This window comes from Electrophorus electricus, chromosome 2 (genome assembly GCF_041902795.1).
Source record: "Electrophorus electricus isolate QZ-2024a chromosome 2, ASM4190279v1, whole genome shotgun sequence".
Lineage (NCBI taxonomy): Eukaryota > Metazoa > Chordata > Actinopteri > Gymnotiformes > Gymnotidae > Electrophorus > Electrophorus electricus.
This window is the reverse complement of record NC_137498.1, coordinates 35,467,410-35,491,562: the sequence shown is the minus strand read 5'-3', so window position 1 is coordinate 35,491,562 and position 24,153 is coordinate 35,467,410. Positions and strand designations below refer to the sequence as shown.

The 24,153-nt window shown below is 41.9% G+C and overlaps 2 protein-coding genes across 5 annotated transcripts in view; one reads left to right on the top strand and one right to left on the bottom strand.

The window, feature by feature from the left end:
- Nucleotides 1-2,259: 2,259 nt before the first annotated feature.
- tinagl1 (tubulointerstitial nephritis antigen-like 1) lies at nt 2,260-18,945 on the top strand. The gene is made up of 12 exons (XM_027012129.3): nt 2,260-2,442; nt 5,751-6,055; nt 7,407-7,464; nt 9,979-10,071; nt 10,283-10,397; nt 11,779-11,902; nt 11,997-12,147; nt 12,311-12,497; nt 13,117-13,162; nt 14,197-14,320; nt 16,891-16,936; nt 17,028-18,945. Exons 2-12 carry the CDS (start codon nt 5,761-5,763, stop codon nt 17,205-17,207), a joined length of 1,419 nt encoding a protein of 472 aa, XP_026867930.3. The 5' UTR covers nt 2,260-2,442; nt 5,751-5,760; the 3' UTR covers nt 17,208-18,945.
- A 1,220-nt stretch (nt 18,946-20,165) lies between these two features.
- trioa (trio Rho guanine nucleotide exchange factor a) overlaps nt 20,166-24,153 on the bottom strand; it is a 71,894-nt gene continuing 67,906 nt past the window's right edge. For all 4 annotated transcript variants that reach the window (XM_027012064.3, XM_027012065.3, XM_081701251.1 and 1 more), the window contains 5 exons: nt 23,926-24,047; nt 23,735-23,813; nt 23,408-23,608; nt 23,102-23,240; nt 20,166-22,843 (listed from right to left, as the gene is read on the bottom strand). In XM_027012064.3, the coding sequence (XP_026867865.2) occupies nt 22,298-22,843; nt 23,102-23,240; nt 23,408-23,608; nt 23,735-23,813; nt 23,926-24,047 (1,087 nt within the window). In that variant the 3' untranslated portion in view covers nt 20,166-22,297. The remainder of the gene's footprint in view (nt 22,844-23,101; nt 23,241-23,407; nt 23,609-23,734; nt 23,814-23,925; nt 24,048-24,153) is intronic.

Here is a 24,153-nt window from a genome sequence, read left to right as displayed (position 1 = left end):
GAAGGTCAGCCTCCTGATTCATTGCTTTCCTGCTTTACTCCATGCACACTTGTGAAATCTATACAATGTCATTATATTGTCTTCTTTCTCTGATTCAAACATGACACATATGTAACTAGTTGCCTAATCACTGAATCATATCTTCATGGCTGACAGACTGTGTTAATGGGGGTATTGCTCAGGCAGGCCCTTTGGGTTAACCTCAGCCCACACAGGCTCACAGCTCTACAGCTTTACGGGATTAGGAGTGATACATCAGTACTACAGTTAATTTACCATACAGTGAGTCAGTGCAGTTACTATGAACTGAGCAGTTTTAAACACTACTCTGTCTCCATATATACTACTGTTAGAATTTTGGAACTTATGCTTCATTTAATTATGAACCAGCCTACCAAAATCACCAAAATAACAGATAAACTTCAGAAACACCAAAAACAAACAAACAATCAAACAAGAACAATTTGATCACATTGCGCAGTCCATACGTTTGACAGTGATATGATACAATTTTTGCTTCAGCACCCAGTAAAAATAATTATGGAGTCCAAGTGTAGAATATCAGCTTTTGTGTCGAACCATATAAGCCTCAAAATTAACAGGACAAATGCGCTTTAATTACATTTTGATGATCAGTACTGGAACTCCTTTGGTGCCAAGTGCCTGATTTCTGATTCCTCTCAAGGGCTACAATGCAACCAATTTCTCTTGCTGCTATTGTCTTTACAATATAAACGCATGTTTATTAGGGCTCAGGCCAGGTGGTAAACTAAGTTAGTGAAGTTATATTCCACTTTGTCTCCCTTATAGCTGCTTTAACAGTGTATATTCAGAGCACTGTCTAATGACAATGTAGAGCACAACTGCAAGGCATTGGGTTGGAACCGAGCAGTTAAGATTCTTCTGTACACCTCAGAACACGTGCCAAGTGAAGAAAATATGCCAGGTCCAAACATGGTCAGGTCAAGACACTACCTCCACCATGATTTGGTCACAAGGTGGTGTGCTCTGGAACATGACTAGTAGCTTTTTTCTCCATACTTTTCTGACTCTGTCACTGTGGTACAAGCTCATTTTTATCTCTGTCCCTAACCTAGCTTCAGAACTCTACAAGCGTTTTCAATGTGTGTGACCTGACATGTCAGTTTATGAGGCTGGGTAGTGATTTGAATTTTGTGCATGTTTCTTCTCTTTCAGTAAGTCTTCGACACACCTATCCCTGTCCTGGAGTGTTCATGATCTGTTCATGAATAGAAAAGATCTTCATGATTGAAAGTATACTTTGTTTCCCATTACTGTGTCTGTTGGTTATCTGCCAGGTTGTTTATTAATAACCTCATCAAGTCATTTTTATGTCTCAACCGTATACCAAACAATTTGACATGCTTTAATTTTTGATTGATCTATCTTTGATTGATCTACACCAATTTTTCAGCCTTGTAACCCACATGTATTTGGTCCTCATGCGGAGAGACAACAGCAACAAACCACTGATGCAAATGCCACATCTAGAATCAGCTCTAGAACTGTTGTTAGTCCTCTTGAGAAAGAATGATAACACCTTTTATTAGCTCTCTTATGCAAGAATGAAATAATAACAGTTGCCTGATGGTACTGTAATGGAAACATTCTTCTGCTTACTGCACACAGGCATTTGAAAAGCAATGAAGAACAAGTTACTTCATGTTGAAATTTCAATTGTTTCAATTATTTTTCATTATTTACCTAATATTATAATACATACAATTATTTATTCTTTTCATGTTTAGTGTGTTGCCTGGTTTTTTATTGATACCTCTTTTATAATTTTGCAAAGAGATCACAGGCATGTGATTTATTTATTTATTTTATGATTAATGTATTTATTTTCATTACAATTACATGTCAAGACATCTTAATTTTGTAACGATCACATAGGTTACAATATGTATTCAGAAGACATAATTGCTTGAAAATTTCTTTCATTCATTCAGTTTGTTCTGTAATGTCTTTATGATTGGATATATTTGCAGTGATTTATTTTGACTGTGGCTCAGCTCTGAGGACATTTCTCTCTCTCTAGCTTACAAACTTGTCTGTATGTTTTGTCTCTCATGCTTCTCATCTCAGGCTTTCAAACGTGATAGAAGTTGCTGGTTCATTTCACTTGCTGTGCTGCAGAGAGAGAGAGAGAGAGAGAGAGAGAGAGAGAATAACAGTGAAAGGAGGAGGAGCTAGATAGCAGGGCTTGTCCTCTCACCATGACCAGGGCCTGGCAGAGTCTGTGAGACAGAGAGCAGCAAGGTCCTGAAAGTGAGAGGGAGAAAGAAGGGAACCTGAACCTCTATTGCTCATCTGTTTGTGTGGGCTGTGCTGTAGAACTTTCACTGTGAGTGAAACACAGAGCTGCAGTTCCCCTGGGAATTAAGACAGCAAGGAGGATTTATTTCACACAACAACAAGGTAGGAGCACCTAGTTTGCCCTTGATGTTCTGTCCTGCGTTTGAGTTTCTGTCTCCTCCCCTTCTTGCCGGTGCAGTCAGGTGTGGCGTGCAGGTAGCAGCCACACTCCATGCACCTTAAAACTGCACACTCTTCCTCTAGGCTCGTCAACTGTTCATGTTGATATCCAGAACAGCATGCTCTAATGAAGTTTAGCACAATATCACTTCTTTCTGACTGAAGGGTAAAGTCTGTGTACTAAAAGGTTACTGGCACAATCAGAACAAACTCATGCTTAGAACAAAGTGTCTTGGTAAAATGTTTAATGTTCAATGCTATGATCAGTAATTGACCTTTGGTTTTCATGTTATGGTTAACTGCATGGTGTGTGTGTGTGTGTGTGTGTGTGTGTGTGTGTGTGTGCATGTACATTTAGTCGCAAAGCTAGTAAACTAGTCATGTATCATCATAAAATTATAGTTGTTATATAAGCTATGTCTCTGGGTCTGAGAAATGATGTATCCTCAATGTCTAAATAAAATGGTCATAAAATAACACAATGTACAAATCCAGCAAAGCCCTAACTGATGAACTAGACAGTGATTGTAAAAGTTGAATCTTTGGTGTAAATATTGTGACTGCTGTTAGGGTGCTGGAGTTCCTTTTTCTCACATCAATGTGAACAATGCCAGTATGCCAAAGAGCACTTGTTTGATTTGGGTGGTATTAAAAATGCCTGTTAGCAGGTGACTGTGAAGCGCTACTGAGTCAGTGTGAGTCAGAATCAGAGTGTGCACAGAACACTTTAAGACAACCTTCATCCACTGCACTGCTGAAACTTAGCAGAGATAATATAGATATATATAAGTCACAAATACCTTTAAAGCCATTTAGTTTACAAAACTAGGATATATGTTTCAGAACAACTTTATTAGTTTATAAGATTCAGAATTTCTTCCATTTTTTTTACTGTAGACTAATGATCCGGCATAAACATATTTGATAGCTTAATTTATAGCACCACATTTCTACAAAAAAAAAAAGTAGACTATAAAGAAAGTTGAATTGTGAAGTACATATGGGAATATTTGTCCGGAGTCATTTGTGACTTGGGAATGGCTTGCAGACTGGGCTGAAGCAGGCCGTTAGGGTTAGGGGCGAGAGTATTAGCCTGTGTGTAGCACATCTGCACCTCTTCTCATGTGAGATTCATCACTGCTATGGGATTTGGACCTGGGTCAGTAGCAGGGAGCAGCTGTGCTCTAGCCACTAATGTACAGATCATGTGGCTTTTAGCCTTGAGAAGAAAAACATTTTCCTCTCACCATGCTGTATGTACTGGCACACTGTAACTTATTCACCAAAAGAGACACAAGTCTGTAGATAAATATGAAATCAACCTAGTCATTTTGCTGCACTGTAAACTTGTTAGCAGTTCTGCACTGTTGTTCACTGTCCATGGTGATTGCTCGATCTTTATGGCTGTGGAAACAGAGTCCTACAGGTCCTCTCACTGGGGCTCTGGGACTGATAGCTAATGAGGGTGACAGGAGTGATGGCCGTATTCACAGTATGAGGATGACAAACTGACTTATCACTCTTTAGTTCTCTCAGGTGTGTGTGTGTGTGCGTGTGTGTGTGTGTGTGTGTGTGTGTGTGTGTGTGTGTGTGTGTGTGTGTGTGTGTGTGCAGAGAGACGGAGACAGACTGTGCTGCCTTAAAGGTCTTGCGGAGCTGTGTTTAGGTCTGTGGGGTGGCATGATGGGCTGCTGGGTGGACTGGACAATTAATGGCACTCTTTACATAACTCATTCTCCACCCCTTGTGTGTTGGTTAGGACTCTCTAGCTGTAAGCTGAGACCACAGCAGACACTTTAAATGCAGTTTCATGTGGTTTTATGCCTGAACACTGCCTGAAAGCAGCCTGAACGCTGTGTGAATGCATGCTCAACAAGGGCCATAAAACTTGTGATGTAGGGCCTTAAGCATGAGCCCTGTGCTTGTTTCCTCTATTAACACAAAACAGGGTATCTGTATTTGTGCACACTCATGCCTCTGCATAAATGAGTATATTCTACACCTGTACATATTTAGAATTGCTGGGAAAGCAGACAGCTCTTATGTCACATAACTTTGCTGCTTATACAACTGATTGGCTTTCATAGCAGGAAGGTGGTGTTTCCACTACACTGATAACTTTAGGCTCCATTATGTTGACAGTGGCCTACATGCCCCACCTAATGTCAGCTTCTGTGCACTTTCATGCCACATTTAGATTAATAATGACTCCTCCTGCCCCCCCTGCCCCCCCCCCCAAAAAAAAATCTGAACACATTACTTGTATATTACACTATCACTTAAATTCTAAAGCTGCTCTATGAGAAGGAAGCGGATAGTCATTTTAAACATGATGTAACACAGTTTAACCCTGGCCTTCTAAATGGGGAGGAAAATTGACATAAATCAATATATCCAGCCATTATAAATAAATATCTATCCAGCCATTATAAATAAATATTTAAACATCAATATTACCATATATGTCAAAAAGAAGCCAGCTTAGCTGGAGATTCTCCAAATGTTTAGTATTGGATATTAAGCTGCAGACAGTGCTTCTACTCAACTACTGCTGTGTTTCCAGCTCTGACATGTTTGAGTAGAGCATCGTTCCAGTCACAAGCATCCACTTTGACCAGTGGCCTCTCAGTAGCAGGGCAAAGGCAATGAATATGAGGAGAATCACACATCACTGGTCACTGCTGTTAGTTTTCCTTGAATGTTCAGCATGGAAGTGAAAGATGGAGCTCAGACTGGGTGGGGTAGTAGCACACTGCCTTCAATGTAGAGATTTCAGTTAAACCACCCAGTCAGAACTCAAGTGACTTTAGACTGATTAATGATTGTTTTCATTTAAAACATGGCCCCCCTCTTCCTTGTTCTCCATGGAAGTTTATTACTTTTGTTTATATTCAGAATTTGTTGGCTGGGAGAATGGAGCTCTGAGTTTCAGCTCACAACATCAGCCAGAGAGAAATGAATGCGGAGAGGGAGGAGACACACAGCATGGTATCACTCCATCAAAGTTGTGTTTGCAGTCCAGCAGACGAGCCTGTCTCTGTCAGCCAGAACAGACAAGCCTGTTCCTGTTCTAGAGCAGGACAAATTGCTCACTCTTTCCATCAAATCTGTTAGTATGACCCGTTTTGTGCTGGAGCACAGTGAGATGAAAGCACAACTATGCATAAACTCTAATTTGATTTGACTGTGCAGTATCATTTTCTGAATTAGCTATACTTAATCGCGTTTGGGTATCAATTTCTTTACGACAGGCGAGCAAAGATGAGACTGGTGGTGGTGGTGGCGGTGGCAACAGTGCTCCTCCTGCTGGTGGAGGGAGGTATGACTGCAAGGACTCGGAGGGAACTGGCCAGCCCACTGCATGGGTCAGGCATCCAAGACCCATATGGCTCGTACTGCCAGAGGAGAGGAGGCTGCTGCCCCGGCAGGGACGACCAGTGCACTGTGCCTTACCTGGACACCATCTGTTACTGCGACCTCTTCTGCAACCGCACCGTGTCTGACTGCTGCCCAGACTTCTGGGGCCACTGCCTGGGCATCCGCCCCCCCCATCTGGGTAAGTGGAGCAGCAGTGAGACCCTGGTAGAGCCACACACACCAGACCAGAATCCTTTTAAAAGATTTTTAGTCAGACACCTGTAGAGGAAGAAGTGAGTACAAATCGATCCTTAGGGAAGTGCATTCTGCTCGGTAACTAATTCCACTGAACAAAAGTTAAATTATTGTCAGGTTGAAAATCAGAGGTGTGCGAGTACACATTCCTGCCCAACTTAAAGTTCAGACAGCATTTTTTTCTTGCATGGACCCATTGTAGTCTGCGTGCTGACTCTGAGGTGCGAAAAACACTGGGCTTTACCTGAGAATGGGGAGAGAACAGTGGGTTTCTTATGAACACAGGACGATGGGCGGAGCAGGAGAGCAGGAGGCCGAATGGAGGTCAGCATAAAGTATGCTTGCAATGCGGATTATGGTGGGGGTGGGGGGGCTGTATAGCAGGACAGTGCCAATAGAGAGCAGAGTGGTTGTCGAGCAGCACTGACCCAGGCATGGGTGTGCTGAAGGAGGGACGTTCATGTCCACAGGAGTTCAGCAGCCTCTTGCCACCCTGCTGCTTCATGCAGCACACAAGCTGAACCTGTGACCACTGGTGCCAAGTCCTGCTCCCAGTTCAGCAGAGACCTCAGTTATTTATTTGCCACTATTATAAGTACTTAATAAAATATTTACACAAGATTTCTATTTATTCATCAGGCTTAAAAATGTTCAAATGTGATGCACAAGAATTATAGTTATGGACCAGACCCAAGTAATTCTTTTTTTTCTTTTTTCAGGCATCATACACAGTTTTACTTACTTATCTGCATAATCAAGTGTTTTAACGCATCTGTACTTGTGTCATTTTCCACTGAACAATAATGTTATGTGAAATGTTTTGAGAGTGTGCGTGTTTACGTGGGGGTACAAGGGTTATTCGATGGCTGCAGTGTTGCTGGGACCAAGGCCGTGATGAGAACACACTCTTGCAACTTATGGGTGAAATGTACAGTCCTTATTTCAGCATGTAGGTGGAGAGACAGAAGAGGAGCCCTGGCATCCAGTGAGGAGAGTTCAAATTAAGCTTATTAAGCCATAACTGCAATAGAGGAAAGCCGAGCCAACGTTCCAGTACCAGATTCCTGAAGCTTGGGGAGGTTCAGCCTTCCCACCAGACAAGGGGAAGAGTTTCTGTTAACACTCCTAGCCAGCCCCCGGTGTGTGCTGAGCCCCGGTGTGCGCTGACTCAAGATATAAATGGCAGAGATGTGTGACTCGCTGTTACAGCTTCCTAAGAAATGCACAGGTGTTTGCATAATTGCAGTGTGTAATGCAGAGCAGGATGGCTGTAAATTCCCATTTGTTTATTACAGGTGTTTGTGAGAGAAATGGCCACACAGGTGCAACCTACAAAAAAAACTGCAATTTATGGTAAGGAATAACCACACACACACACACACACACACACACTCACTCTTCGTACTCTATGATTTAACAGGACCATTGTAAGAGGGGACCATTGTTTAGTATATCATCATGTATTTTGCTAGATTTATTCCCCCACAACAAAGGATTAGTGAGTGTGGAGGTGTAGAGATACACACTCTTCAGCTCCTTCTGCCTTTTTTCTCCTCCAGCTGTCTGTCTGAAACTTCTACCATCAAAGTTGTGTGTACAGACCAGACATGTCACATTACTGTCTGTATACACCTTCCTCTCCACCCTCTACCTTTACATAAGTCCCTTTCCTAAAGAGATTAGTGGTCCACATGGGAAGTCAGTCTAATACTAATGCATAATAATAGCATGGTTATGCACCACACCTTTTCTTGTGTAGTGTAGATCATGGTGTACATTACATATCTTGGCTGTATTGTAGGTCCTGCACTGGTTGTGAATGGACATCATGACATACACTTGTATATTGTTCATAGATAAATGGGTGCTGTTCCAGCTGAGTATTCATTAGAGCTTTAAAATACACCGTTTTCCTCCTATGCTTCCAGTGTAGCCAAGTGCAGGATAATTGGATAATTGGTACAGAGCTCTAGCCGACTGTGCAAGGTCTCTGCACTTTGATCCATAAGCACCTTCTCTCCCCTCCCCATCTGCCTCTCCCACCGTGACTGAGTCATTCTCACTACCTGGGTAGAAGCTGCTCCTGCCAGCTTCTCATCTGATGCATGCGATTGCACAGGGTGGAGCAACCGCGCTTATCTGCATCCACTTGGCCTTTGCACAGCATTTTCCATTTATGGCCAGCATGCATGAGGTGTGGGAAGTGGAGAGGGTAAAGGTTACAGGGATTCCCTGCTTATGTGCTAGAGCACTTTCACACCTAAGTGACAGGAGCCATGCTGGTGTGGTACCTTCTAGAGGGACTCTCTGGACCCTGGTGCTGGTGCTTTCAGAGCTCTCAAGGGACTGAGAGGGAGAAGAGCAGCCACTGATAGGGATTTATCCAGCTGTCCCATTCGTCTAAGGAAACAGGAATCATGGCCAAAATGGTCTGGTCCATTGCTAGCAGACAACTTTTAGACTTTGAGACTTGTGTAACAAGACTTTGCATAAAAAAACTGACCTTGATCATTGCAGTACTCACACAAACTACAAAAGTAATTTGTAGAATATTCACAAATGTACTAAAGTTCCCTTCATTGTACACACATCCTACCATGGCAAGCGCTCCATCAGAAGCTGTGGGTGGAGGTCTTGACGTCCAGCTGACTTGCACCTCTCTCTCTCCTCTTGCATCTCCGGCTGGCCTGAGACTCCTCCACAGCTCTTATCTCATCTGCCACACTCCTGTCCTGCTATGGTCTCCTCAGCACAATAACCGTGGTCATGTACTGGCAAACGGCCTGGCATATGCTGGCCCTTCAGGAACTAACATTAGTGTTTTTAGTTATCACGCCTTTGATTTTTAGAGGTCAGGCATTCATGCTGCTTTTGAGTTTATCTTCATAAGTATAGAAACCTTTGCCATTTCTGTGAAAAATGCAACGAGCTAGTGTGATTGCTTTGCCCGACAGTGCCACTCTTCATCACAGGGGTCATTTCTTCTCTGCTCTGTGTCCACCTTCTCCACACCATGCATTTCCTCTGTAGTCCCTCACATTCATCTACAATGATGTTTGTGCACAAGATACTGGAAACTATATCAGTCAACTTGCTTCCCATGCAGAATAGTATTCATTTCTGGAATCTAGAGATTTAAAAAGGCTCAGTGGGATGGCACTTATGTGCTGCTATGATTATTAATCAGAACATGTGTATGCGTCAGACAAGTTAATATGGTCTTGAGAAGGAGTTATTTTAAATTAATGCTACCTCCATGCTACCTCCATGCTACCTCCATTTCTCTACAACTAATCATTCAGTAGGACTGTAAAAATATTTCCTGGATATGTGGAATATTTCTCTTTGAATCCTGTCACAACCAAAAAGCCTCTCATGTTCTAGACTTAGTAGGCTCCCCCTTCCTTCCTACACCCTGCCTAAAAATGGGAATTTCTTTGAGCACTGCAGCCATAAAAGGCTGATCATTCCACTACTAGCCATTATACTTCCTTTCTCTCCTCTTTCTTTCCAGTGCAGCCAAGTGCTCTCCTTCCATGTTTTGTGTCTCTTTGCAGAATTCCACTGACAGTCTTTATTAATATATCTATCTATTTATTTATTTATTTATTTTGTTTGTTTGTTTGTTTGCCTAACTTTTCCAGAATATATATTCACTAAATCTGGGGACTAAAACAACAACATTATTGTACAACAATAACAACAAAGTTATTGTACTGTATAAATGGAGTATTTGTGACATAGAACCTAGATTTATGTCTCATTTCTGTAAATAAGGGCCTGCATTAAGTGCGCAGATCGTTTGTGCCGCTGTAAAATAATCAGATGTTGGCTGGATAACCGTGTCCTGATATTTCCCTCCTGCAGTACATGTGGACCAAGCGGGCAATGGGACTGTGAGCAGAATGCTTGCCTGATAGAAGATGACATGATCCAGGCAGTGAACAGAGGAAACCATGGGTAAGAGCTATGCACTCACTCACCCAATGAGATCATGCTCTCACTGGTGACAACTCCATACCACACCATTCACAACGTTATGTGCTCAGCTGAATTGCTATCTTTTATATTAGAAAAAAAGAGTTCTGAATCTAGGCCAAGCCATAATATGTTTCCAATCCCAGCCCCAAAAGTACACAGAACAGCTTTCCTTTCTTACTGTCTCTTTTAGCTGGAGGGCAGGTAACTACAGTCAGTTCTGGGGGATGACCTTAGATGAGGGTCTGCGTTACCGTCTGGGCACCAAGCACCCGTCCAGAGCCACTATGAGCATGAATGAGATCCAGGTGAGTGGCCCCCTGGCTTCAGAGTGACCTCACCCACTTGCCCCATCTGTGCAGCTGCAGCCCTCCACAGTACAGAGCTGAGACGGAACCTCTGATGAAATCTGAAATTGTTATCAGGAAAGACACCCACCTCCTTCCCCTGGCCACCAATAAAAAAAAAATACAGGCTTGACTCCCTATCATTGAATTGGTGGGTCCATTAGATTTAAACATTCAAGTGACCAGCTCATACTTTGTCCCAGATGCATGCAAGTTCAGCTAAACCTCCAAAAAATCTCAGACATCTAATTTTAAACTATTACACCCAGTCACTGGTGCAATTGGACATGTCCAGTGAAATCTTTCCTGTAGAAACAGCATCCAGATCTTTTACATTTGCCTTTGAACTCTTATATTGCCTGTCTGATAGAGGTTGTGAACACAGAGGGCTCTAATGTGTGCTTGGCTGCTCCTGCATGCTGTTCATATCCACCTGACACGGCCTGTTTTGATCAGACTAAGTGAGGCCTTCAGTATCCCTCTAGGGCAATCTGTTCATTCTCCATGCAGACCCATTACATAATTATTCGTAATGGAGATTGGGAAGGGATGATGTGGGGATAGATGAGAGGGAAGGAGTGCTATCTCCCGACACCCATGTGCTCCCACTCTCCAAACCAGTAGGTCTCCACCTGTTGCTATGGTCAGATCAGAGTTGCATTCATCCATTCTGAAATCTCCCTATCTGTTCACTCTCTGTCTCGTCTTGATCTGCACATACCGTAGCAGGCTAATGGGCCAAAATGCAGACATGCGCATACACACAAACATGCATGCATGCGCGCACACACACACACACACACACATACACACACACACACGCACACGCGCTCACTGCTCCATGAGGCCAAACTGCTTTCTCACACCCTTAACTTCTCAACCCAGCATGAGTGCTCACCGTTCACCTTCCTGAGGAAGGTAGTAGCTTTTCATAGCTGTGGACCACAGTGGGACTTTGAACTACCATGATTTTCTATTGCAGTGCAAGTCACCTGACAACCGCCCGCATTCCAGAGTTTTACATCAATAGTTGTCAGCGTGAATGGTTAAGATATTAATGGCAGGAAAGCAGGAGGGTAGTGATAGATGGATTTCCAAAGGAGAATTGCACACGAGCCTAACCCACAAGCTTTCAAAGATGAACCATTTGATATCCACATCTGCTGAAATTTCACTGAGCTGAACTTTGACAACTGAGATAGCTCAATCCTTTCTAGAGGGTTTCAGGTTGGAAGAACACTGTATAAGGCGTGTTTAATGATAACAGTCGTGTGTTACTGCTAAACTGTCTTTTAAAGAAGTTTTCTAAAAACAACACTCTCTTGTTATGTGCTTTTTAAAGATGAATATGGATAGTAATGAACACCCCCCCACTTACTTCAATGCTGCTGATAAGTGGCCAGGAAAAATCCACGAGCCTCTGGACCAGGGCAACTGTGCTGCCTCATGGGCCTTCTCCACAGCAGGTGAGTCAGGGGACACACAGGTCAGACACATGCTCTCACTGCCTGGTGTCTCTCCACATCCCGTTACCCCCTTCATCTCCCATGGTCCCTCCAGCTGTAGCATCAGACCGAATCTCCATTCAGTCTATGGGACACATGACTCCACAGCTGTCACCCCAGAACCTGATTTCCTGTGACACACGCAACCAGGGCGGCTGTGCTGGAGGGCGCATTGATGGCGCCTGGTGGTACCTGCGGAGAAGAGGGTGAGGCCCTTTTCTCTTACATTGTTACTATTCACAAGTTTTTTAAAAGACAGTGCAGCAATGAGACCATGGGGGTCTATCGTTGCTTTTCTATATGTCTCCCTCAGCTCCCAGAGAACTGGTGTTTTACCCCTTGTTTGTTTCTCTCTCTCTCCTCTCTTAGGGTGGTGACAGAGGAGTGCTACCCCTTCTCTGCACCCCAGCACAGCCCCGCTGATGGAGCCCGCTGCATGATGCAGAGTCGCTCGGTGGGCCGAGGGAAGAGGCAGGCCACGGCACGCTGTCCTAACAGTCACATCTACCACAATGACATCTACCAGTCCACCCCACCCTACAGACTCTCTTCACATGTGAGAAAACCCCTGCAAAATTCTCCCAGTCAGGGCAGTGCCCCTGCGAGACTTTCAGTTACACACTCCTGCATACAAGCCAATCAAAACACACTCCCTCATCTTATTTAATAGGCTGCTTACATGGGTTTAGTATGCATTGCATCACAGCCTAATCTCTCATGTTCTTGGTTTTCTCTATATGGCTCTGTGAAAACATTAGTAATAGCCTTTTATGCTAAACATTGGCCAGGTAATGTAGCAAAAGTATTTGAAAATGGGTTATGATTCTAATTGAACCTGTAATCCTTACCTATTAGTGCACAATGATACAAGAATATGTATACACAGACTATACATGAGCATGTGTACTAACAAGTAAACAAGCATTCCCTGTTTCTGGTCTTTCTTAAATCACAGACCAGGACTTTTTTACTTGTCTTTTGTTTAATATACTTAATCAGTTGTGTAGTTTAGCAATGTAGTTTACCACGTCATCCATAAACTCTTCCAAAAGTGGAACATATGTATTTAACAGCTAACTGGTAGGGAAATCGAACATAGGTTTTTGATGTCTGAATGTAGATATTTGCTCTTACATGAATAATTATTATGAAACTGTTCTGTTTCTCATTCACAGGAGAAGGACATCATGAAGGAAATCATGAATAATGGACCTGTGCAAGGTAAGAGATGAGGAGGGTCTGAGAATGATGACTAGGAAACTGTTTAGCATAGTAACATTCAGATGCCTTTTGAAGCTGCAATCATAAACAATTTATTGCTGAATGTCATAAAGTGATATTCCTAGTTCAATAAGATCCAACTTTAGCTAAACTTAGGTCTGAACACAAAATAAACTTGCTAATCCTTTAAAGCCAGTTAAATAGTATGTTACTGTACAATGTGTGTAGGTAATTTTAATCCAGAAATTCCCTCATTCCTTGATTTATTACCCTAGAAACTCAGTATCACACTGTAATCTGAGAAAGATTGTGTGTGTGCATGTGTACACGTGTGTGTGTGTGTGTGTGTGAGTGTGCGCGCATGTGTGCATATGTGTGTGTGTGTGTGTGTGTGAGTGTGTGTGTGTGTGTGTGTGTGTGTGTGTGTGTGTGTGTGTGTGTGTGTGTGTGTGTGTGTGTGCTTGATATTATGCAGAGGCATTTTAGGAGTCTGTGCCAGTCTTCTCTTGTATTGTTTCACACAGAAGGAAACCTTGGCCTATGGCTATTTTTACCCTTTTATAAATATGATTTTACTCTAGCTTCATGTCAAGAAATGAGAGGAACAATATGAAAAGAGTTAACATTTTAATTCATGTTTGTTAGTGCTCCAGACAACAGCAACATATTTGTTGTCCAACACTGGAGAGTACACTAAGTCTTTACACTGTTTATTTTTCAGGAAGTCTCTTTCTAGCAGGCTTTATCTCATTATCTCATTATCACAAAGGGTGTTGTTCAATTGAACTCCAAAACAATTAGGGTAGTGAAGTTAAAAATGTTCAGTCAGTCAGTTATAACTTTGATCTCACTTTGGTCTGCAAGGGAATGACATGTCTGGGTGGGCTTGTTGGATATTATAAAAATGAGCTCTAAAACCAGCCATACTCAGTGCTTTAGTTTAACTTTCAAAAGGTATAGCCTTAAAGAGCAAACCCTGATATAGCCAAGATGTATATGATTGGTGTGTCTGCTGGTTTGTTTTCCATCTTTAGCCATCCTGGAGGTACATGAGGATTTCTTTATATACAAGAGTGGTATCTACCGACACACAGACATCAACGTCCATAAAGCATCGCAGTACCGCAAGCACGGCACACACTCTGTGCGGATCACGGGGTAAGAGCTGCTCATTCCCACAGTGCTTAGTGCCAGGCTAACCTTTCCCCTTCTGTGGTGGAAGTAGGAGGTCCCGTGTGTATGCACTGCACCGAGGTGATAATGACTTTCATCAGGATTAGATAAAAGTTCTATTCTTGGTTTTATCCTGCTCTCTTTTTAACTCCTCTTTTGGCTGTTCAGCACTGGGTATAAAAATGTCTAGTTGATAGAACAGATAACTATATAATGAGTAGTAAATCTATTTTGGGTATAGTGAGAACTGCATTCACATACAGGACAAAGGCACTCCAGGCTCAGTCCTTTCAGAGAACACCTTTGCCCCAATTCTAGACATGCTTTATGTTACCATGGCCTCCACAAAAATGCAAACACAACACCTGGATGGCTGTCTTATGAGTCCCGCCTAGCCAGCCATATCCCCACAAGCCCCCAGTCTACCTGCACCACCTTTACTAAACATCCTGCCCTCAGCCCACCTTGCTATGCCTGACCCAACCTTGTAGGATCTTACCTGAACTTCATTATAGCAGACAACTCTAGCCCTGTGATCAGTCACTGAATCACCCAGGGTTCAACTAGACACTAAGAGGACTGTTGTTTTAACAATTGGGATCAACATTATCCACTCAGTGAGTTCAGAGTAGTTTAATTCCATGCTATTATAGCCACTTTCTTAAGCAGCTAAATGCAGTCATGTAGTCCATCCAGTTGCTTTGGAAATCCCTTTAATTTTCTGTTTTCTCTTTCGCTGGGAAGTCAACATACTTGGCACCATTTATCATGTCATAATCACAAACTTCTTAACATTCATTTTGTCTCTAAATTTTTTTTGTGCTTTTTGTGATGGAATAAATTCTGATATAACCAATGAGATATTGGATCTAATCTAATCTAGAAGTCAAAGTATCTGTTACATTTCTATAATTGTTCTGGGAGTTTTACCATTTGATCCTGAGACACGACATCCAAGTTATCACAGTTGAGGTGACAGAAGAGGCTTTTTAGATCTCTTTCCAACAATGTTCAGGAGCTTGTCATACATGGATGAATTTCACTTTCCATTTTTTAGGAATGTAAATATTGAGAAGTATAGCATAAGCATGGTAGCAACTCCAGCGTTGCTGACCTTTTCATTGGGTCAAGCCAACAGATTCACTAGGATGGGCTAATGACTACCAGCTTTGGTAATGTCTGCCGCTGGTGTCTGTGTGTTGGGCTGTGTGTTTTTCAGCTGTAGGACCTTGGCTGGTGTCTACATGTATCTGAAATGCTTCAGTGAGGATGATTTTGCTGATGCTGTGGTGGAGGACATCTGAGCCCTGGCTCTTGTCCTACCCATCTCCTTTGCTGATTCAGCAGTTCTCATGCCACTCCTGGGCAACAGCAAAGGGACACTGGCACTAGACACTAGACATTTTGGGTGCTTTTGCAGAGAAAATCTCACACTGTTGTATTACATTAAGCACAGAGCTTGTGGAAAGTTTACAGAAAGCTCATTGATGTCCACTGCTGTGGAAAGGCATTGTCAGATGGACTGGTCCAGTGGGCTAGCAGTGGGTCTAAGCCCACAACAGGTTAGAGGCGCCCACAGGATATGCGGTATGCTTGCCATTGTCCAGGACCAATGGTGGTAAAGAGAGTGAGATCAGTGTGTCAAAGGGCTGTCAGTCTTTATTCATACATTTATCTGGAAAAGCTCTAAGCTTTAGTCTCCAGAAAGATTTCCTATCTGTCCACTTCATCTGAAGAATACCTTTTGTTTAGCTGCTTTTATTTTTCAATTTCAATGACACTGAACCCTGCTTCCACTTTTGAGAGGGGAGCACCATGGTGAGAGAGGACACTTACTTTGGTGACAGACTTTTCCTAACAACTAGCAAAAGCCAAAACCAGATTGTTTCCTAGCATTCCTCTCATGAAAAGAAAACAAGTTTATCCCCCAAAGAAGTACATCACAGACAGGAAATAGAGCAGAGGATTTTTTTTGCATGATCTCTGGGAATGTGCTGCAGAGACCCTGTGGCTGTAACCAGTGGTGGGAGATACTGGCACATTTAAGGAATGACTGCTCTGTCTTTGAACAAGGCCTGGCGGTGGAGTAGGAGGGAGTCCTCCATTTTTTTGGGTCCAAATCTAGCCTCCCTTCTCAGAAAAGTGGATGTAGTTGAGAGGGCAGGAGGCAGATGTGTTCTGCTTCCTGTTGCTTACATGCTACTGCCTGCTCAGAGAAGCGGTAAACAGAGCACACGGGGAATTCCATCTCATCCGGAGGGGTGCTCTCCTCCTGTGTGGAATGTTGGTGTGTGTGTGTGTGTGTGTGTGTGTGTGTGTGTGTGTGTGTGTATATAAATACACTTTCAGGATATGTCTGATTAGGTTGTGCTTTCCTTTGTGAACGGTTTCAACCATGTTGATTAATTCTCTGAGAGTGCCTTCTAAAAATACGCAAAGGTAACAAGGCCTAAGATGCTATTATTTCTAGCACTTAGTGCACTTTTACATGTTTTTTTTTAGTATTCTAAAATTATGATGAAAGAAATAATTATTATTATTCCTATTTTGCCCAGGTGGGGAGAAGAAAAAGATTACAATGGGAAGACACGCAAATATTGGGTGAGAAAAGTTCTCACATAAGATAAGAAATTGTGTTAAAATAGAACCTAATTGTAAGCACATCTGCCTAATCTCCACTGTACCTCTGCAGATTGCTGCCAATTCATGGGGCAAGAACTGGGGTGAGGATGGTTACTTCCGTATTGCTCGAGGAGAAAATGAATGTGAGATTGAGGCCTTCGTGATTGGCGTATGGGGCAGGATAACCATGGAGGACATGCACAACCACCACCACCACCTCCACCATCAACATCATGGAAGACTCAAATAGAGATGTACTGGGTCTGCCTCTGATCTGTGTTCTCTACACCAAGTGAGATCCATACACACCTCTTTACCAGATTTCTGTTAGGACTATGGCAGGACAATGGAACATGGTTTTCATCAATATGCTCAATGACCAGTATCCAGGAGTCAGTTTCTATATACAACTTATTGCTGGTTGCAGGTTATTTTCATTGTATTGTTCAAAGTTCAAGTCACATACTCTGAAATTTCCGTTTTTGATTAGAAGGATGGCTCTACTTTTGATGTTTTAATGGCTTTTATAATTTCCTGAGAGGCAGTTTAGAACTTATCACTTTATCATGCTGAGACAAAGATACACACTGGAAAAAGGCAGAGGAATGGATTAGGATGGTGGATCTACAATCAGTTATTTATTCTGAAGTATACTAGAACTATTTTTTATAATAAAAAAAATAATAAAAGTCTTTGTGGCCATTTCCCAGTTTGGGTGGTAGCGCAGAAAGGATCAGTCAGATTAGGCTGTGTTGTGTTTTTCAGCAGGACAGAGCTCATGTGAATTCTGTATGAGAAGAAGTCACAAGTCTGATTTGGCTTTGATTCAGCTTAGGCATAATGGCAACAGATATGTTTTCTAAGAACATGGTACCTAAAGCACTGCACATTATAGTCATTTTATTTGTCAAATGTTAGATCATCCTAGTGGATTTCTGTTTGTTTTAATCGAATGTTCGATAGATTCAGATTGGAGCAAGTTAACCCTTTGTGTATGAGTTACAATGATATTAAGAATAGTTGATTTGGTCAGAAATACCAACAGGGCAGAAATTCACAAATACAATTTCTATCCATATCTCCCGTCAGAGATATACTATTTAATTAAACAGTGAAAAAAATGTAAACATTTTAGCTAATAACAGCGTCCAATTATTTTATGCCTTGGAGAAGTGATTGGTTGAATCTACTTCCTAAGCATTCTTTAAAAAAAAAAAAAAGACCAAATCAGAGATTGAATAAAACATGCAGAGTGGTAGTTGAGTCTCATAATTGGCTTAGGAGCACAAAGAGTTACCTAGCCATTACTGCAGTTCTGCTCAACACAAACAGCTGCTGGTATCATATCCTTATTGCTGAGTGACTCCCATAATTCAGTGCAATGGTTGTTTAGTATCAGAGAATGTGCTGGAAATGCATGCACACTTCCCCATGTAACATGTGGGACTTCCTCTATCTGCCTTAAACTCATGAAAAACCTTACTGTTAATTGTTTTCACACTGCAATTCAACAGTGTGTTCCCTTCATAAGCTAATGTATGGTTGCCTGTGCTACTAAGAACATTTTATTTCAGATTGTGACATTATTATTATATTAGATATTGGACTTAACATTAGGTAAGTGTCAAATTTATGTCTATCTGATCTGAAAGTTGCAATTAACTTAGCCATCATTTTAATTAGCTAGTGGATCCATTCAATCATCCAAACATGCAAGAGAAACACAATAATGTACAAATTCAAATACTTCCATCATGCAAAGGAAATGAGACTTGTCTTGAGGCTTTTATATGAAACATTTGTTTCTGTTCTCATTGCAGGATTGTTTTTCTGAACTCAAAAAGAGAGACCTATTATCACTAATAGCTCTGTTTATTTAAGAGTCAAGTTTGTGAATTATGTTTTATTTTTTTTGTGCAATTTGTATTACCTTGCTGTCACTAGTATTTGTATGCAATGCAATAAAATTAAATCCAATCCGGAAAGGTTTTTTGGCAAATATAAACTCTTCACTTTTATTTTAGATTTGAAATAAACACACTTGAGAGTTGTATGACTAACCCTATTAAATGCATTATAAACGGTACAAGGTGGAGACTACAATGGCAACTTATGCATATGCAACCACACCTACGATATCTAGAAATAATGTACTAGTAATTTGTACCATTAGGAACAAAAGTACGTGTGAATGTTCCAGCAGACGCCGGCATTATAGAGTAACGCTCAGATTTCAATTTCCCAAACTGGTGGGAAAAGTACAGAAAGGAACAAAGACGAAAAGTGGCATCCTCTCCCTTTCCTCCTCCTTAGGCCATTTAATTTATAAGGATAACTAATGACAAGAATCACTCACTATTATGAACATACGAGTCATTATGAGCTACTTTAAGTCCTAGGCCTAGACATTGATAGTTTTACCCTGATAAATTCTTTTAGGAATCCATTTAGTGTACTGAAAAGGTGTGCAGTGGTGTGTCCATATATAATAACAGCTTGTAATGTGGAGCATGATGGAGCTGAACGTTTTCGTTTAAATCCCTTTCTGACGCTACAGCTTCACTATAGATTTCAGATACGGGATAATTTAACCTGAAAAAGACCGCTTGCAGATATGTGATGCTCCATAGATACTTTCCCAATTGCAGATTCTCAGCATTAGCAGAAAGTGCAGCCTTTTTCAGAGAAAGCACGGAACAAAGTAACACGACCCACTCTGCTCCACTTTTCCCACCCTTCTGTAGTGGAGAGAGCATCACCAAGTCAAGCTTCACCAAGTGAGAGAAAGAGAGGGAGGGCAAAAAAAAAGCTCAGTTCCTCCATAGTCTGGGAAGCACTTCTCGTAGAGCTTCCAGTAATTACAATAGTTTACAACCAAAAGGTACTACAAAAGGTATAATAAACCATTTAAGATCTTGGCACATACAGCAATGCAGTATGCTGTCATCTAGACAGCAAGGCTTACAACCTCTATTAAAAAGTGTAAAAGTGTAACAGTGAGAATCAGACAACATACAAGGCTTTGTAACATTTGCATGCTTTTTACTTTGTGCGCATGCGCGCACACAGCTAATTTTCACATTTCATGAGCACCATTGTTGTGCACTGTAGCTGCAGCCATTCTAATGGCTCATTTCTAATGCTTCTGAGCAATCCACCTACATTATGGACTAACAGCAGGCACATACAATAAGCACAGGAGCCTACAGAATGTTCTGTATGTTTAATTTCAAAATGACCGATGGCAAAACTGAAAATATTTACAGCACATACTGCGTAAACACTTATGGGCTCTGTACAAAGAAATATACATGCAAAAGTATAAAATAATTGAAACAAAAATGAAAAATGATACTTACATTAATACAATGAGCTTGGAACTAAAGTAAGGTCAGTGACAGAACCTTAAAATGCATCCAGTCCTACTTTTGATATACGGTGTCTGTACAACTTTACAATGACAAATAAATTACAAAAAAAGAAAGAAGATATCGGACTATACAGATGAATCCACCACATCCCCTCCTACTGGAAAGCTTCTGTCCTCTCCCCACATTCTGTGAAGCTGAATGTGGGGATGCAGGGATCTCTGGGCTCTACAGATGAGTGGCAGTTAAGTGTAGGCTGCAGACCACTGGACAGCTGCTAGAGAGAAGACTCTTTTCAGAGCTGACACTACTGTTACTTTGTAAAATTGTCGAAAAAAAAATTTTTTCAAGCCAATGTGCCACCAAAAAAACTATCCAAGGCCTTTGACCTACATTTGTATAAAAGCTATCTGTAATGGTGAGATGATTATATAAATATCATAATTTAAAGGCTTCACATTTATATCAAGGGTCTCTTGCCATCACAAGAAAGCATGAAAAATCACCAAGACTGCTAGGGGTTACATTTTTTTATGGGAATATGGTCTCAAATGCAACTAATGTGCAGAAAAACAAATGTATATTCTGTGAAATGACAATAGTATCTTGGAAATGTCCAAACTTGAAGATAAAAAGCTAATGGTAATTACACGTAAACAACCCGTCATGGCTTAAAATGGAAAAACGCAGGGGAAACAAAAGTCATAAAGCTAGTTGAGCTTTGGTATAACAGTAATGACAACCAAAAAGTGACAAAAACATATAAGTGCCATGTAGACAATTACCCTGTGGTGAGACAGGGAAAAATAATACTCAAAACTAAGGATATCATCCAGGTTAAATAAACACAATTAACAGTAGGACTTGCAGTACCAAGTACATGCTTGTCTATATATTTATTACAGGTACAACAAATGTCTTCATAAATAGTTGCATAAACTGTTGAAGCTGCAACATTGCACATAATAACAATCTGAAACATAATACAATGAGTGCATTTACAGTATTCAGTCTTCCTCTTGAGTTCATGTCTGCTGCCCTATGGCTATCTTCCGCTGGGGTTCCCCCATCCTGGGATAGTCTTTGTGAACATACAGCATTAAAAAAAGAAAAAAAAAGAAAAGAAAACTAAAAAATGGCAGACACAGACTATGTACAAAGTAAGGCTTATACATCTTTAAATTGCACAACACAATTTGCTCTAGTTAAAGCAAAGTTAAAAATTTAATTTTCTTGCAGCACTTCAAAATTAAATGTGACATGATCATAGTTGTTTGACTAAGCAACTTTTTAAGCTATGTGACCAACAAGCTTTGATTTCTGTTTAAATGATTCGAAAGAAACTGCCCTCACGTTTGATCTGCATGTGCCAAGCTCAGTCCATTCTGTGCAGATTCAAATCCTTTCCATTTCCTTTATTAGGTATCTTTTTTTGTTTAATTATTTAGTGTTCTCTCAAAATTGTACCTGAAAATTTGTAGATATCATCAGCTTCATATTTTCTCATTTTCTTTTTAAAAGTTACTTAAAGGAAGCCTCCCCAGGTTTGGAGTTCAATACTGTAAAAGCGCTAAAGAACAACTTGTTCCCTCTGGCTCAGGCTAAATGGGGGAAAAAAGTTTGCATCGCTTTCTTCCCAGAAGAGCTCTGCCAGTGTTGTGCAGGTGCACTTTACACACAAAGTAGTCATTGTGGCTTCATTCATCAGGCAATCACTGAAACAGTTTATATGTATTCCACTGATAGAATCCTTAAATTTTAAGTCCTTAAAATTTTAAACCAGTCAGCAGCATAAGACTGGGTAAACACAACTTATCCACAGATATCGCTCGTTGTTGAATTGTGTTCTACGTGGCTCTGATTGACTAAGGTGGTAGTTTCCACACAACTCAATTGGCTGGGGAACGAAAGCTTCCAACACATAGCACCTGGCCACTGAAAGAGGATGAGATGATTTGATGCATTTCTCTGCTCAGATCCTAGGGTGGAGCCTGCTGTGCAGAAAAGCCCTGATGCCTCCTAGCGGTCGCAGGTCATTCTGGTGTTTGCGCCGGTCTATGAAGGAGATGAGTCTGGAGGTGTCGATGCACTCAGCCGAGCAACGGTTGCCCCCCGGCCTCAGCCAGGGCTCCTGGATGCAGGCAGCGGCTGGGGGGCGCCGAGAAGGCTCCAGACGCAGCAGCAGCCGCACAAAGTCCCGCGCCTCCTGGCTCACGCCCTGGAAGTAGTCATCAGGGAAGCTGAAGTCCAGCCGGCAGATGTTCAGGCACGTCTCCTCAACGCTCTCGTCCAGAAAGGGCGACGCCCCACTCAGCATCACATAGGTGACCACCCCGAGGCTCCAGAGGTCAGAGGTTAGAGAGACAGGGTCCCCGAGAACCAGCTCGGGGGCAGCAAATTCTGGACTGCCAAGGAGAGGGTGAATGTAATGGGCGGAATTCAGCTGTACTGCATCCCCAAAATCCGTAAGCTTCACCGTGGGCTGAGAGGAGCCCTGATCCACCAACAGGTTTTCAGGCTGAGGCATTGGGTGCGGTGGGGGTTGGAGGAGAAGGAAAACATTTTTTTTAAATGTTATGACATTAGAAATGCATACATTAACAATTATTTTTCCCTATTCATGTTAATTCTTCACTAAGTTTACTTAATTTATGAGTAAACAATTCTATGTGCAGTTGAAGCCTCCATTTAAGAAGTTCACCATTTTTGCTTCTACTTATTTCCCCACAAAGTGTACTTTGTTTTTCCATGAAACGGATTGTCCAATCAAACAGACCTTGACATCAAGATGGGCTATCCTGCAGTTATGCAGGTAGTGCAAAGCTTCTAAAATGTCCCGCAGGTAAAAAGCCACCTTCTCTTCAGTGAGGTTCCCCCAACTGACGATGTAGTCCAGCAGACGGCCCTGATCAGCCCTGTCCACGCACACGCACATGCATGCATAATAAAACATACAGATGATGAGTAAGAATATTTTAAGGCTTGTGGAAATATATCCCTCTTGTGCAATGTGTGTGTAACACCAGGACACCTGCTATCTGTGTGTGTGTGTGTGTGTACACAAACACAAGGGCATTCTCACATGTCTAGAACCAGTGCATAACTGCTGGGGGTCTCAAAAGTGTCCTGTAGGCAGACTATGTGAGGATGCTGGAGCTTTTTTAAGATGCTGAGCTCCTGGGTGACCTGATCACGTTTCATTAGTTTCTTATTGACCAGTTTGACAGCTACAGTCCGTTTGGATCCCTTCAGGTCACACCTCTTCACCACAGCAAACCGGCCCCTGCAGGTGAAACGAGTGACTGGTTAGGTTACGTCAAATATATCTAAACTGTTCCTGGGTTTCATGCAGGTACTTGAGTATTCTTCCCAATCTGAGGCACGTCCTGAAAAAGGATTCAAGTATTACCTCCCCAGTTCTGCTACTTCAGTGTAGAAAGACTCAAAGTTGTCTTTCCACATGACCCGGACTCCATCACTGGAGGTACCTACAAGGAGATGCAATTCATGACCTGTTCTTTTTACCCATGGTTCACTTGGCTTTCAACACTATAGTTGTATTTTTGCATCTGAGAGAGAATCCTGTGTGCATATACTTACCCAGCACTCTGAGACTGGCGGATGATGTCACACTCCCTACATCATTCGTGGCAATACATGTGTAAATGCCGTCATCCTCTGAGGCCACACCCACAATGCGCAGCGTGGCCTCACCAGTCTCACTGTAAGACAGAAATGTTCAGTTAATCACTGCATGCAAAGCATGTGACAGTGTTTGTGATGTCCACTTCAAAGAGACTGGAGAGTGTGTGTTGAAGCCAAAGGCAC